Genomic DNA, 15,049 nt, shown 5'->3' with positions numbered 1-15,049 from the left:
CTATACCGAATCCCGATGGTGTAATATCATGGTACAATAATACACTACATGGCCAAAAGTATGTGGACACTTGCTTGTTAAGGGATGGGGTAAAACAGTTGAAATAATCTCATTAGGCATTAATACATTATATTCATCAAGAATCAATGACTATTAATAATTTATTTAAAAGTCCAAAAATGTATATACCAATCTCAGATTGCCGCTTATAGGATTGCTAAAGTAAATCCTATGTGAAGAAAGAGCCTGTCGTTAAAAGACAGACAGACCTTGTTCCATGGATTATCTTTATTGCAGAGAGCAGTCCAGTTCATTGTCATTTGAGCATACCAGGAATGAAATAAAGAATGCAGCAAATACACAATCTAAACACTCACGTACAAGTCTGTTTTAATCACTGAAACAAAGAGCATGAACACATCTATCTCCATATCGGAAACCAGAGTGGTGTGTATTATGCACAGGAGTTTTTCCTGGTCACGTGGGTAGGAAAAACACTGCTGGGTCCCTAGTTGTTGCTTAGACACACTACAGCCCAGAGTTTTTCCTGATCAGTCACACAGACAGGAAAAAGGAATGGCCTTAGTGTGCCATTGGTATAGAGCAGAACAGTGCATGTTGTTACATGGTAACACAGCACTGTGCAGTAGTGTTCCCTCAGAGTGACATGTAATACAGTAGAACAGGAACAATGAGGTACAACAGTAGGCAACAGCACACTATAATCCAGCCCTGACAGACTGTAACATTAGAACAGAGCCATAGAGAGATAGAGACGGAGGTTTGACCAACAGTAATGTTGTTCCATTCTTCCAGTATTTAGACTCTCATTCTAAATTCTAGCTACTCAGCTGGTTTGCATAGCTGGCATAATTTAGGATCATTAACAGGACCGTTACTGTATTGGTCGATATTGGCTGCTATGGAACCATGTGATACTATCTCAGATCATCAGAGTGCTTTTTGGTGGCCAAACTCTCTCTCAAGTGAGTCAGTCAGTCAGCGTTGCATGATACAGTGCTGCACTTGAGTGGCTCTCTGTAACAGCAAATTCTGACAGTTTTCTTCTGTAGTAGTTCAAACACTACATATATAGTCCACAACAACAGGTCTTTAAACTTAAATCAGATGTTTTCAAGCCTGGTCCTGGGGACCCACAAGGTGTGTAGGCTTTTGTTTCAGTCCAATACTGTGAGTCTCCTGCACCAGGACTGAAGAACACTGCCCCTAGTAGACACTCAAATATAACACTGAATTGGGTAGAACCATATAAAATGGGTTCAACAATGATTATTACCACTGAAAGCAGCATGGAATGCTGAATTCCACACATCCCCACCCTACCGAAGTACTATCAGTGAAATCAGTGAAATCAACCAGGATTAGACAGTGATGTCATAAATCTGCACTGGCAGCCAAATAGTAGTCCCATGTGGATGACATCATTATCACTGTCTAATCCCCGTTTAGACTGTGTGACCGTCAACATGAGGTGGAATCCATAACCCTGTCACAGTTCAAGCCATTCCATTTCTAGGGTCTAATGACCTTATCTGACCTTTGGCATCTCAGCTGTGAGGCCACTTATCAATAAACAGATTGAAAACCAATCAATGATTAATATACCACAATGCCCCTACCAGCTTTAAGGGAAATAATAATAGTAAAATCCTACATGCAGGAAAATGATAAAAACCAAACCAAATGTAATCCTACAATAGTTTAGACAGGCAGCCCAATTCTGATCTTTCCTTCACCAATTGGCCTTTTGACCAATCAGCTGTGATAAAGATAGGATGTGATTAGTCAAAAGAACAATTAGTAGAAAAAAATATCAGAATTGGGCTGCCTGTCTAAATGCAGTCTAAGTACAGCTGCATGGGTGTACAAGCAGAGCAGAGGCACAGCATGGAGAATTGAAAATGTTTTATACAATATCAGAGTGCTTTTAGTAACCTCTGGGAGGGGGAGGGGTTGGGGAGAAAGAAGAGTTGAGTCAGAATGTTAAAGGAATGCAAGTCAAGCAAAGGAAAATGGAATGAAGGTGCAGTGAGTGTAGAGGGAGAGATCAAGCACTTTGTTTTTTAAATTCATTATTTCTTCCCTTGTCCCTCACTCGCACTCGTTTTCCCGGAGGACATCGAACATGTTGACTGTGAGGCTCGTTGGCCCCTTCCTCTCCTTCACTGCCGGGTGTCCAAACCCTTCATCTTCATCATCACCATCCTCATCATCATCAGCGTCCCTATCCCTCTCCTCCTCCGGCTCAGAGCTGGACTCTCCCTCCTCCTCCTCATCCCTCTCTCCTGCCCCCTCCTCTTCCCTCCGTCCCTGTAGAGCGATGATCTCTGCCAGGTCTGGGTGGGACTCCCACTGCTCTGTATAGCGCAAATCCATTAGTTGAATAATTAATCAATCAATCAAATAAAGCCTTTTCTTCATGTTTTGTTTGTACAAAGCCCCAGTCATCAGTTTAAAGGACAGAAGCCAGATGAACATCAGCTGTGCGCAGTAGCTCCCCTGCTGGGATTTGACCTTCCCCTGCGTGTCTGTCTGCCCTTTTAAATATGAGTCTCTGGTTGTCTGTACAGTAGTGATATAGTGATATGCCTGATGCCTCACTGTTTGTCATCTCCGGTCTATGACCTCTCTGATCGTTGTATGACCTGTGTACTGACCTCTCTGATCGTTGTATGACCTGTGTACTGACCTCTCTGATCGTTGTATGACCTGTGTACTGACCTCTCTGATCGTTGTATGACCTGTGTACTGACCTCTCTGATCGTTGTATGACCTGTGTACTGACCTCTCTGATCGTTGTATGCAGGTGGTCTGAGGCACAGACACAGCCTGCCGTCAACGGCCAGCCGCAGCAGACTGTTAGCCGCCCGATACACGTCGTTACGAGCTGCCTTCGCTGTCTTATAACCCCTCCTCTCTGCCCAGGCTGTGAGACAGACAGAAAGAGAGAGAAGAGGGAAGAGAGAGAACAAGAAAGAGACGTAGGGAGAGAAAACTAAAATCGATAAATTGTTATTGTATTATAATTTCAACTGTTCCTGAGAATTTCCCAAATGTCTCCCTGACATCCAGACAAGAGGGCATGTTTCAACAGTTTAGAACCAGACCAGAGGTTCTAGAGCCAGACTGGAGGTGGTCCTTACCCTCACACACGTCCCAGGCTGTCCAGCTGTGCTCGGGCCCCTGCTCCCTCTCCTTCTCCCCCCCCTTGGGTGCATGCTGTGGGCCCTCCACGCTGGGGTGCCGGAGCTTGAGCACCGACAGGAAGGGGGTCCGCTCACACAGATAACCCACAGAACTGTAGGGCTCCTGCAGCTGAGACACTGGGTAGATACCAGCTAGGATCTAGGGAGAAAGGGGCAGAGAAGAGGAGGGGGAGATGGAGGAAGAGGCGTAGATACAAAAGAATGGAGGAAAAGTGTTTAGAAAGAGTAAAGCATGATGAGAAAGATAGGAGGGAAAACAAAACAGTTGAGAAACAGTTTGAAAAGGGTTGACGGGTAATGATTGCTTTTATACACAAAGCTCTCCGCAGTAGTTGAGACTTAAAAGTGGTATGGATTGGTACAGTGCTACAGCCTTCAAATGGCCAGAGGGAATATCATTTATTCTTCTATTCTCCAAGACATTTCCTTCACAGGCTGTCACCAAAAAGTGATTAGACCTGGGATTCTAAGGGAATGGGAGGACATTGTGCACACACATACATACATACACACTTACACCCTACTCACTCCCTCCTCTCAGTTACCTGTAGTTGTTTGTTGACTAGTGAAGGGAAGACCAGTCCAGGGCAGTCACACAGTTTGACAGTGGGTGTGAGGTAGTAGGTCTGGAAGTATTTGGTGTGGCCGGGGGTTCGAGACACACTCACCACCTTCCTACCTACCAGACTGTTCAATACTGATGACTTCCCCACGTTAGGGAAGCCTAGGGAGGGAGGGAGAGGCACGTATATTCATATCCCCTTTGTAGTAGACATTTCTGAATGCCAGAGGGGGTTGGTGGGGGAACAAAGCCTTGAGGTACACAAGCATAACTTCATTTATCAAGTTACTAATCAGTCACGACAGATTATTGATTTGGAGGTAGGAAAGCAAGCTTCCAACATGGCCGCTCACCTATACAGCCCAGCGTGAGCACACCATCTTTATACAGCTCCTGGGAGGGGCTGCTCATCTCCATGGCAACATCACTCTGGTGCTCCACTAGCACAGAGTCCACCCCCTCCTCTGACTGTTCTCCCTCCGGTCCCATAGCAACCGCATCTCTCTGGATCTTCTTCTCCCAGCTGGACAGGTCCACTACAAGGGGGTGGGGGGTAACAATGGTGAACACTCCCTACAGCCAATCATTCTGCACACTTCTGGGAAAAAGTGGAGAATCGGGAAGCAGCCTTACTTGTCTTCAGCCTATTTTAAGACTACTTCCATTCAGTGTTGGTTCTTCTATGATATACCCTTACAACCATGCACCCACACATCTTTGTATGACGACATCAATCCTCCATTCAACAGTAATTAGCTATCCTATGGAAAGTATCTGGCCAAAGCATCAAGTCATTACAGACTTGCATGGTTAGCAATACATGTGTGAAATAGGTATTAAGCCACCCAGGTGGGTGTGTCCCTTTCACCTTTTCCTGCTGTGATTTCCTGACACGCCTTCAGGATGTGGGTGGGGCCCCCAGCATGTCCCCACCCACATGTACCCTTTTTTCTCATCCTCTTCTTCTGAAGCACTAGAGTCACAGAGACAGATACAGACAGTGCAATAGGTTATCCTGGTGATCAAGTACACAGTTCAACATCACTAATCAGCTCTCATCATTGTCTCTCGTCTTGTGTGGCACTTTCACTCCAGTACAACCACCCTCACTCCCACCCACCTGTGCTGTATGGCTGGCCGGGGTGTGATGTGAAGCAGACACAGTGGAGGTGGGGGAACTGTGTCTGGAGGTAGTGTGTCCAGGCCAGCACCAGGGGAGGGGGACACAGGTCAGCTTTGTTCAGCACCACCACCACCTGCTTCTGCAGCTCCCCAGTGATGTAGTGGTACAGCGCCGGGGGAAACTGCAGCACCTACATGGGAGAGACCCACCAGGAACACTCAGAACACATTCATTAAGACATGCATGCTCGGTCTGGCAAAGGACTTATAGACTGGTACTGACCATGTATAACTTACCCTGTCTGTGGCTCCACCTGGTGGATACTCTATGTATGCATTTCACCATATGGTTCAAAGCATAATGACATCATAATAGTGTCTATTAATTACATTATCATGGTGACAGTAGTAAGTTGATAGTGATACTATGGTACATGACTAGTAGCAGATAATGACGGTAGGAGTTTTAAAGAGATTACCCACCGGGTGCCTGATGTCCACGATGAGCAGGATCACATCGGACATCTCCAACACTCTCCACAACTGTCTCCACGTCTGACAGAAAGAGAGGGGGAGAGATGAAGAGGGGAGAGATGAAGAGGGGGAGAGATGAAGGGAAAGTGTAAAGTTATATGAAGAGTATATGAAGGTTTTGCCTACCCTAGATTTTGCTCAGTGTCAGAGAAAGAGGTGTTTTTTAAAGGATTCATTCAAGTTTATAGAATATTGTAGAATTAATAGCTCTTTATTTATGCATCAAAATGGACCTTTCTGCTGACACAATACACCCCCCGTAACTAGCCGGTCACTAACCTCAAGGCTACCACCGCCCTGAAGAGCATTTATAAAGGGTGTATAAAGGGTTCTGAATATATCGTTTCCTCACCTCCAGGTTGTGCTCAAAGTGGCTGAGGGATCCAGGTGGGTTTCTGGAGTGCAGGTCATTCAGATATTCCCGGTATGACTTCTCTTCTTTCCTCAGCAGCTCCTCACGATTCATCCCATAGTTCCACGGAGGTCGCCGCGGAAACTCAAGACCTGAGATTGGAGGTCAGTGGCACAGATACGTCAAGCATTGACACAAAGTGAAAAGACCATGTCAAAACTCCCACTAGAGTGGGTCTTTATTTAACAGCATTGAGAGGCTCAGGGTACAGGTTACGTACCAAATCACACCCTATAGTGTACTACTTCGACCAGAGCACATATAGCTTAGGTCAAAATGAGTGTACTAAATAAAGAATAGGGTGCCATTTGAGACAACCTTTATTTAACAGCATTAAGAGGTTGTTGTGAGGCTCAGGGTCAAGGAGCGCTGACCTTTTTCTGTGGGGTATATGTCGCTGATGTCGACCTCCAGGTCTTTGTCTAACATCTGGTCCAGAACCTTCTCTCTGGCAAGCTTCTTCCTCCTCTCCACCTCCTCTCTGCTCTCCTTCTCAAAGTGCAGACGGAACCTGAATGGACAAAGAGATGAGTATAGCTGTGTGTAGAAGGGGGAAATTGGGCAGGGTGAGTGTGTGAAGGACACAAAAGCATCTGTGTGCAGAGTCATGAATATCAGGTGTGTGTGACGTGGGTGTTTGTTCTGACAACAGCAGTTTTTGTAATTTACCACTGACCTCTGTCAAAGTTGTTTGCTCATGGTTCCGGATTCCTACAGTAACATGTTCTCATTTAATTATTTAGGCTCTTTCGGCCTCTTACTTTTAATATCTACAGACATAGCTCTAATTAATCTTTTCCATTAACCCTTTTGTTCAAGCCCAGCAATAACACACCCGTGTTTGGTTTCATTGCAGGTGATGTACAGTATTACCTTAGCTCTGGTCCCGGGTGTTACGTGTGGCTTGCTCAGCGTCTACATCAGTAAGCCACATGTAATCCCCTGGGCCAGAGCTAAGCATTACCTATGCTAATGTATTGGTAACTCACCTATTGGGATCGTATCTGCCCTCCCTGATGCCGGGCTGCTGGTTTATCCTCCTGACATCTGTGGTTTCACTATCTGAGGTGTCTGACTGCCTCTCCCTGTCCATCCCCCGCTCCACGCTGGCATTACGGCTGCTGGGCCCTGAACCTGGCTCACCTGAGGAGGAGAGGTCATCATAATCAGAGGCTTACATTGAACCCTTCCCAAATGGCACCATATTCCCTATATAGGGCACAACTTTTTGTTGTGCACTATATATAGGGGATAGGGCGCTATTTGGGACACAAACATACAGAGGACAGAATGAAAACTAGCCTCTACGTCAGCACTTGGTACCAAACAAAGACCACATTCCACAACGTTCTACTTTAGAATCGAGTGCACATACTTTTACATATATGCTATCTACATTGCATAACACATAGCTATCTATACATTTAGTAATCGTCTCAATACTAACCTTATGTAATAAATCGACAGTGGATGTTTTCATAACAAATCTATTTTCATTACTAGCTGTAGAGTGTAGGTATGTGATCTCCAACACCTTTCGTTATACACTCAATTTGGGATAGCTTAGCTTTCCTATTACATCATTTGATAGCGAGTCTGCGCAGTAGAGCTTACACAAAGTGAAAACAATACCAGTGTAGTACAGTGATGCTGATTTCTGTGCATCAATACTTTTCCACTTCAGCCCCATCAATGACGCCAGTAATACAATTGAGCGATAAGGTCACACACATGCTAGCTCTGTAACGTCGTCACCTCCTTAGCTAGCAAGCAAGGTACTAGCTAGCAAGCAAAGTAGCTAACGTTTGCTGGAAAGACCCAAATACACAAGATATGCACGTTATGGCAAAAAAATGACGTCCCTATTCTTTAATTGTACCTAATTCGTAGAAATATATCGGGCAACATGACATAGTATTGTTGTTCCTGAAAGCAGACAGCTAACTAGCCAAGTTACTCAACTCTCCACGTAACGTTACAAGTTTGTAAAATTAAAAGCTAGCTAACGTTAGCATTTTCGGCACGCACACTTTCTGTCATTGCAGCCCACGTTACCTCTCTTTCTTTCCCGTTTCACTTGCATCTGTTTCTTCTTCTGTTTGGTGCTGAATGGCTTTTTCCGAGGCATGTTTGAATGACAAATTACAGTTTCGTAGTGTGGGTTTCTGGTAGCTAAGGCAGAAATACAGTAACGTCGTTATTTACTATCATGAAGTTTCTCGACTCCTACACTTTTCACCCACCCGACGCCATCCGGCACTGCAGAAAAAATGTTGACTAAGTTGAAAAACCATTCAATGGTAATACATGTTATTTTACAGTTTATATTTACTTATTTTTTAAACAAAGTCAATGTCATGCTTTTGAATCCTTGTCTGATTAGACATGGCAAGTTAATATGTATAGAAAAAAAAACATTTAAAGAATGGTATAGTAAACCTCCGATTCCACTATTATTACTCACGCTAATGTTGTTCACGACACGTGTTATTTGCGTGACACATCACACTACAGCAGATCAATGAATCAAGCGTTTACTCGACAGAGGCAATCGACACTGCCAAGTCCTTACATGCATCGGGGCAAATTTGCGTCTACAGCAGTCATATTCAAATGTGACATTCAAACTAATACCTCTGTGGTTACAATAATTAAACAGCAGCATCTCACCCTTTCCAACATAGGCGATCTTCAAACGTTAATCTTTATCATTACTGCAAGTGCACAATGTGTTACAGGAAGGCAAATTGTTGGATTTCAGTGAGGTATTTGTTTGATAAGGGAAAACACTGTATTTTCATATGTATCAGTCTGTAAAGGTCATACACTTTAGTATAACAGTAGTGGAAGTATAGTCAGAATATATTTGGATAACAATGATATTCTTAGGACACAAAATAAATATGACAAGGATTACATAGAACAAGTACCAGCTGATCACATTCACTTCCCAGTTCTTACAGGGTCATGTGAGGTAAACAGGACTCTATGATTGGCTTGTGGACTGAGGCTAAATATCAAATTGTAATATAGTATAGATTATACATTTATTTTTAACAAGCACACACATATACACTGGTATGCATTTCAATATATACTTTTGCAGGGCTTTTTTCAAAACAGAGCCTACTTCCCTTTTTTCTGTGAAAAAAGATTTGTGAGCACATTTTACAAGGTAGATTACAGTAACCATCATGACAATGATGTAGTCAAAACCTGATAGTATCTGTGGGAAAGTAGAAAAACGTACCTTAACAATTCTCTGTTAGTTTTAGTTATACACTTCAGACGTGACCACAATCAAAGTTGTGTTCGTATGGAGTACAAGGATAAAAAAAAGAGAAAACATCTCTTCACTCATTGATCTGTCATTTTTTCGTCTCTCTTCCACACCATTGCAGTGACGGACAGAGAAACACTCCTTTACCAACAGGATACACTAGCCATTCATTATAAAAGAGTACAAAAACACAAACTCAACATTGGCAAAATGAAATAAAAGTGAGAAACGAGTACAAAAAAGTACAAAAAGTCCATCTCTGTTCGAACATCTCGACTTCCTCTTCCATTACCCACCTTTCAGGCAGTCACATCTTCCTATATCCCCTCTATTGCTTTTATCCAGTCTGTCCATAGGCCTCCTCCAGTTTCTCTCAGTCTCTACCACTCTTCCCTCCCACCCCTATGAGTTTAGGTGCTCCACCTGAATGGTGGAGGTAGCCACGGTGAGACAGAGGTCCTTGTGGGTCGCTAGGTCCGCCACGCTGACTGTTTTGAACTGGATGTCCCCTGCAGCGACGGTCTTATACTGGTGCAGGTCAAAGGGGCAGGATGCCGTCTCTGCCTGAGAGTAGCTACCCTGGTTTTGTCCTTGTCCATGATCTCCACCTTGTCCTCCGGCTCGGCCTGCCCCACTATCGGTGTCCTCTCCTCGGCCTTGAGAACCTCCCTGGTTCTGGGTATGGCTTTGGTTCTGTTGGTTCTGCTGAGAGTGCTGTGTAGCAGCGACTGCCGCTGCAGTGAGCGGGTCCGAGTTGTGTTTCTGTAAGTGTTTCACCAGGTACGTCTCCTGAGAATAGAATACAGAGGGTTAGAGCGAGAGATGACAAGTGTGCACCAACACACACTATGCACAGACATGCACTATACATGCACACTGTCTGAAGGCTGTGAAAATGTCTGTTGAAAGTTAAAGGTCTGCGACTACTACATGCTGGGTGCCTTAAAAGTGGTGTTTCTCTTACAGAGGTGTATGTGCGGTTGCAGAGGCCACAGGAGTAGAGCTTGGCGTGTTTGACCGTGTGAGTGGACAGGTGGACTTCCAGACTGGCCGCGTCCGTGTAACCACGGTTACAGTTGGTGCACTTGAAGGGTTTGTCCTTGTTGTGCTGCCGTCTGTGGGACTGGAACAGAACAGGACCGTTCAGGACTCATCTTCAAATGGGTATTTGTAAGGCTGTAACTACTAAGGGTCAGTGTTACTGAGCTTTCACCACTGGGAATAAAAAAACTAAGAAAAGGGATAGTAGTCACCTGTAGGTTGGAGAGTTGTGTGAAGGATTTCTCACAGCCCAGATGAACACACTTATAAGGCCTGTCTCCTGTGTGGATCCTACAGAAGCATGGGAGAAATGTAAATGGCCCTCCATATTCTCCTTTCAGCTATCCTGTGATCCACACCATTACAGATGAGTGAGATGAAACCACTGTAGACTATTGCGATGCCCCCCAGAGACTAGACTATTGCGATGCCGCCCCCCCCCCACAGAGACTAGACTATTGAAAGGCCCCCCCACAGAGACTAGACTATTGAAAGGCCCCCCCACAGAGAAAATACTATTGAAAGGCCCCCCCACAGAGAAAATACTATTGAAAGGCCCCCCACAGAGAAAATACTATTGAAAGGCCCCCCCACAGAGAAAATACTATTGAAAGGCCCCCCCACAGAGAAAATACTATTGAAAGGCCCCCCCCACAGAGAAAATACTATTGAAAGGCCCCCCACAGAGAAAATACTATTGAAAGGCCCCCCCACAGAGAAAATACTATTGAAAGGCCCCCCCACAGAGAAAATACTATTGAAAGGCCCCCCCCACAGAGAAAATACTATTGAAAGGCCCCCCCCACAGAGAAAATACTATTGAAAGGCCCCCCCCACAGAGAAAATACTATTGAAAGGCCCCCACAGAGAAAATACTATTGAAAGGCCCCCCAGGTAAGTAGTACATCACCCTCACCTGTTGTGCTGCTGTAGATGACTGAGCTGTCTAAAGGACTTCTGACAGAAAGAGCAGGTGTACGGTTTCACCCCTGTGTGGATGCGGATGTGCTGGGCCAGATAGCTGGAGTTGGCAAAGGACTTAGTGCAGTGGGGACACTTGTGGGGCTTGGACTCTGTGTGGTTTCTGGAAGCAAGAAGAGAAGATAGAGGGAGGAAGGGAGAACAGGAGAACAGTGTTGCTGTTCTTTAAACCTTGATTGATAGGAAAATCACACTTAAACTCCCTCTATTACTCAGTGCCTGACTTCTAAAAAATTACGTTTCTCTAAAACTTAACAGTATTCCACTCTGACCCAAATTATTTTCAAAGTGATCGTGTGTGTATGTGCACACACTAGAGAAGCAGCAGTGAAGAGGTAAGGACACCAAACAGACAGACAAGAGACAGAGGGACTCGAAGTAGAGACTACACACAATCGTGCGGACTCACACACATGGCCTGCGTCTTGCCTTTTCACAGACATCCACACACACACACACACAGACATCCACACACACACACACACACACACACACACACAGACATCCACACACACACAGACACACACAGTGCAAGCAGCCAATAGAGGGGAGGGGGGCAGGCTAGTAGGGTAGAGCAGGTCAGGTGGAGCTGCTGTGAGCAGTACCGTGTGTGCTGCTGTAAGTGACTGAGCTGTCTAAAGGACTTCTGGCAGTAGGAGCAGGTGTAGGGCTTGGCCCCGCTGTGGATGCGGATGTGCTGGGCCAGGTAGCTGGAGTTGGCGAATGACTTGGAGCAGTGGGGACACTTGTGGGGCTTGGCCTCTGTGTGAGACTTGGAGTGGATCTGCATGTCTGACTTACTGAAGAAGGTCACCGCACACATCCGGCACCTACGGGACAGAGAGACAGACAAGGGAGGCAGGGAGGACGAGCGGGAGAATGGGAAGACATGAAGGAAATGAGGGCAGGAGCAGGTGAGAAACAGAGAGATGAAAATACAAAAAGCAAGGACAAAGAGACAGGGACATGAGAGATGGGCAAGGGGGAGGAAGATAGTGGAAGGAAGGTGAAGCATGAGACAGCAAGCGGGGAAAACAAAGGGAGAGAGCAAGAGAAAAGAACAGGATAGAAAGCAAAAAACAAGGGAGCAGATGAAATGAACGAGGGATGTGAAAAAAGCAGAGACAGACAGAGAGGGAGGGGGGAAGAGAGAAAGAGGGTGAAATCAGTGAAAACGGCTGGAAAAATAGCAGATTCTGCTGAAGCAAGAAATAGAAAGACAAACAGATAGCTTGAAAAGTAGGGAAACATTGTATGAAGGAGAGATAGAAAGAGAAAAAAAGGAGGACAGAAGTAGGCGAAGGAGTGCGTGTCCAATGTGTGCAGGGATGCGCGTGTGTGGGGCGGATGCATGAGGGAGGCAGAGAATGTGTGTCCATGTTGCTGAGCAAACACACATTGTGATCCAGAGCGCAGGTACATACACATAGTGAAATACTGAAGCGGGTGTGTGTGCTGCCACAGCATGCAGTGGAGACGTTCTGTGGTTTGTGAGAGAGAAAGAGAGAAATGCCCATGCCCAGCAGCACCTAGTGTTCATCCACAGCCTGTCTAACCTCTCTGTCCTGACTCTCATCTACAACATACAGACATACGGGTGTGCAAGCATTCCACAGCTTTACATTCCTATGGGGATGCACAGCACAGCAGGTGCTTTTTGGCCCTTCTGTGATGCCGTAGGTCCATACCTGTAGGTCTTGTTGCAGTCTTTCCCGCCGTGGTTCTCGTCTTCGTTGGCGAGGTCGTACGGGTCAGTTGTATAATGCTGTGAAGACATAACCACCTATCAAATGTCACAAACATTAGAATCACGTCCATCATATTAAAAAACCACACTGTTGTAAAAGTCTACATTTGCGCTGTTTTTGTTGCTTAGTCTGAAAATCAATAGCCTGAGCTTAGTCTGGAATTGTTTTAGAGGGAATAGGTTTTATTTTGGTTACTATGGAGTTACTATGATAACTGTCTCACCTGCCCTCCCGACACCAGATGAGCCAGAATCAACGCCTCATTTCCGGCAGAGAGGGTGTGACCACCGACAGGCCGCCCCCTCCCCAGTGTCGACTTCTTCTTCCTGCCTCGCTTCGAAGGTGTCGGCATGACGATCACCTGGGGGGTTCCACCTTCCTGTTTCTTGTCTAAGTGAAAGATGTGGGTCCGAGTTTGACAGTACGTAAGTGAAGTGTGTATTTTTCAGTGTTAGGATAAAGGAGGGTGGAGACAATCGTGTGTGTGAGTGAGTGTGTGTTACCTGGAGTGTGCAGTGTAGAGACGATCATGGTGGTGGTGGGATGTCCAGAGACGAAGGACTGAGAGGAAGAGGCAGGAGAGACCAGCTGTGTGCCTTGAGGGGTAGTGATGACCAGACCCGCTGCAGAGAGAGGAGAATGTAAATAAGATACAAAACAGACAATGCAAAAGTGTGATAAATACTACACTAACAGTTGACACACACACCTGCTGTCATGATACCAGTGGAAGGTACGGGCACCACAGTGATGTTCTGGGTGTGAGGGGGGTGTAGGTGACCCCCTTGGCCCTCTCCGTCCTGCTTGGGGACAGTGAGCACGGTCGTCTGGTAATGAGAGGAGGGGAACAAAGTGTTCTTCTCCTGGTCCTTCAGTTGCTTCAGGAACATGGCGTTCTCAATCTGACAGAGAAAGAGAGAGAAATCCTTGTTACAAAATTCCAAACTCCAAAAAGAGTAATTACTACAATCAAAAGGTGTCACTTGCAATATACTTTAACATTTTAAACTGACATTTTTCACTAAACTTACCTGTCCTTGTACAGGCACAGGGGACCAGAAGTACTGCGAGTTAAAATGGGAATCCTCCATCATTTCTGCAATGAAAGAGTAACACCGCCATATCACCACTAGGCCAAACAGCTAATCACTCATCAATTGAAATAAAATTGGCTACATTGTTGCACATCCGACTGACACCTTTGGAGACCGGCGACAATAACTTTAAGTCATTTAAATGTAACTTCACATACGGTACCTAGCTAATGAAACAAATGGTAGCTATGTTGGTACTTTATTTGGTTAGATAACTTCAATATTTGGACATACATTACAATAATTATGCCCCGGGTTACACAATGATATGACTTGTTAAAGACTAGCTAGGTAATTCAGCTGCCTGGGGTGGAATGTGGTAGCATAGGAAGGAGGACCGTGCTAGCTTGCCATTACATGGGTTTTCCCCTTCAAAGTAATTCATTTGGTGATGGGTGGTGATACAATGTAGCTAAGCAATAATTCGAACATATACGCTGTCTAGGTTGCTATGTTAGCAATTTTCTAAGCTGCAAGTGCATTTCAATTCCTTGCTAGACGCTCTAATAAAAGCACGAGAGGAATGTCCTGACTCTCGCTCTCTTCGATGCCTGTGGAAATAGAAAGAGCAAAACACACGGAAAAATTCGAGGAAAAAAAAACTGAAGGTGAGAGGGAATAAAAAAAATAAAAAAAATCTCGCACAGACTTCCAGCTGTGCAAACAGAGAAGATACTCGTCGGGTGCAAGTCGCTCAAATTGAAAGAGAAATACTATGATTATGAAGACAAATAACAGCATTTACCCGCGCTAACAGCGCTTTCTCCCTTCACGGAATCCCCGTAGCCCGGTACAGTTCAAAAACTGTTCAAATCTTTCCGATTTTACAAATTCAACGAGTTTTTTTTCTCCTTTTTTTCTATTTTTTCTTTCTCATGGAGTCGCTTGTCTGCGTTGCACTTCCTTCGAAGAAGGTCGATTCAACTCGAAGGTCTCTGAATGTGTGGTGATGTCATTTCCGTCGAATGAGGTCTAATTTTTGAAGCTTCAAATTGGTACTATCGCTTTGCTATTAAATGTATAAAACGCAAGTCAATGGCATTTTCTC

At 45.1% G+C, this 15,049-nt stretch overlaps 2 protein-coding genes across 6 annotated transcripts; both read right to left on the bottom strand.

Annotated features, from left to right (window-relative positions):
* Window positions 1-270: 270 nt before the first annotated feature.
* Window positions 271-8,436, bottom strand: LOC106579516 (guanine nucleotide-binding protein-like 1). 2 transcript variants are annotated; one of them, XM_014159489.3, is made up of 13 exons: window positions 8,322-8,436; window positions 7,913-8,029; window positions 6,847-7,000; window positions 6,232-6,368; window positions 5,798-5,949; window positions 5,395-5,466; window positions 4,910-5,102; window positions 4,658-4,762; window positions 4,143-4,325; window positions 3,773-3,951; window positions 3,165-3,366; window positions 2,807-2,947; window positions 271-2,378 (listed from the first exon to the last, which is right to left on the bottom strand). In XM_014159489.3, exons 2-13 carry the CDS (start codon window positions 7,983-7,985, stop codon window positions 2,113-2,115), a joined length of 1,857 nt encoding a protein of 618 aa, XP_014014964.2. In that variant the 5' UTR covers window positions 7,986-8,029; window positions 8,322-8,436; the 3' UTR covers window positions 271-2,112. The 2 variants fall into 2 exon arrangements, with proteins under 2 accessions (XP_014014964.2, XP_014014982.2); XM_014159507.3 differs by lacking the exons at window positions 7,913-8,029; window positions 8,322-8,436 and adding an exon at window positions 7,305-7,456.
* On the bottom strand, window positions 8,376-14,950 carry LOC106579530 (uncharacterized). 4 transcript variants are annotated; one of them, XM_014159545.3, is made up of 11 exons: window positions 14,747-14,950; window positions 13,939-14,003; window positions 13,617-13,809; window positions 13,411-13,530; window positions 13,131-13,297; window positions 12,848-12,942; window positions 11,765-11,989; window positions 11,095-11,262; window positions 10,391-10,469; window positions 10,102-10,260; window positions 8,376-9,926 (listed from the first exon to the last, which is right to left on the bottom strand). In XM_014159545.3, exons 2-11 carry the CDS (start codon window positions 13,999-14,001, stop codon window positions 9,540-9,542), a joined length of 1,656 nt encoding a protein of 551 aa, XP_014015020.1. In that variant the 5' UTR covers window positions 14,002-14,003; window positions 14,747-14,950; the 3' UTR covers window positions 8,376-9,539. The 4 variants fall into 4 exon arrangements, with proteins under 4 accessions (XP_014015020.1, XP_014015034.1, XP_045558036.1 ...); XM_014159559.3 differs by having other exon boundaries at window positions 12,848-12,924; XM_045702080.2 differs by lacking the exon at window positions 11,765-11,989 and having other exon boundaries at window positions 14,747-14,948.
* Between the last annotated feature and the right edge of the window lie 99 nt (window positions 14,951-15,049).

Source organism: Salmo salar, chromosome 02, assembly GCF_965601325.2.
Source record: "Salmo salar chromosome 02, fSalSal1, whole genome shotgun sequence".
Taxonomy (NCBI): Eukaryota; Metazoa; Chordata; class Actinopteri; order Salmoniformes; family Salmonidae; genus Salmo; species Salmo salar.
This window is presented reverse-complemented; position numbering and strand designations above follow the sequence as displayed.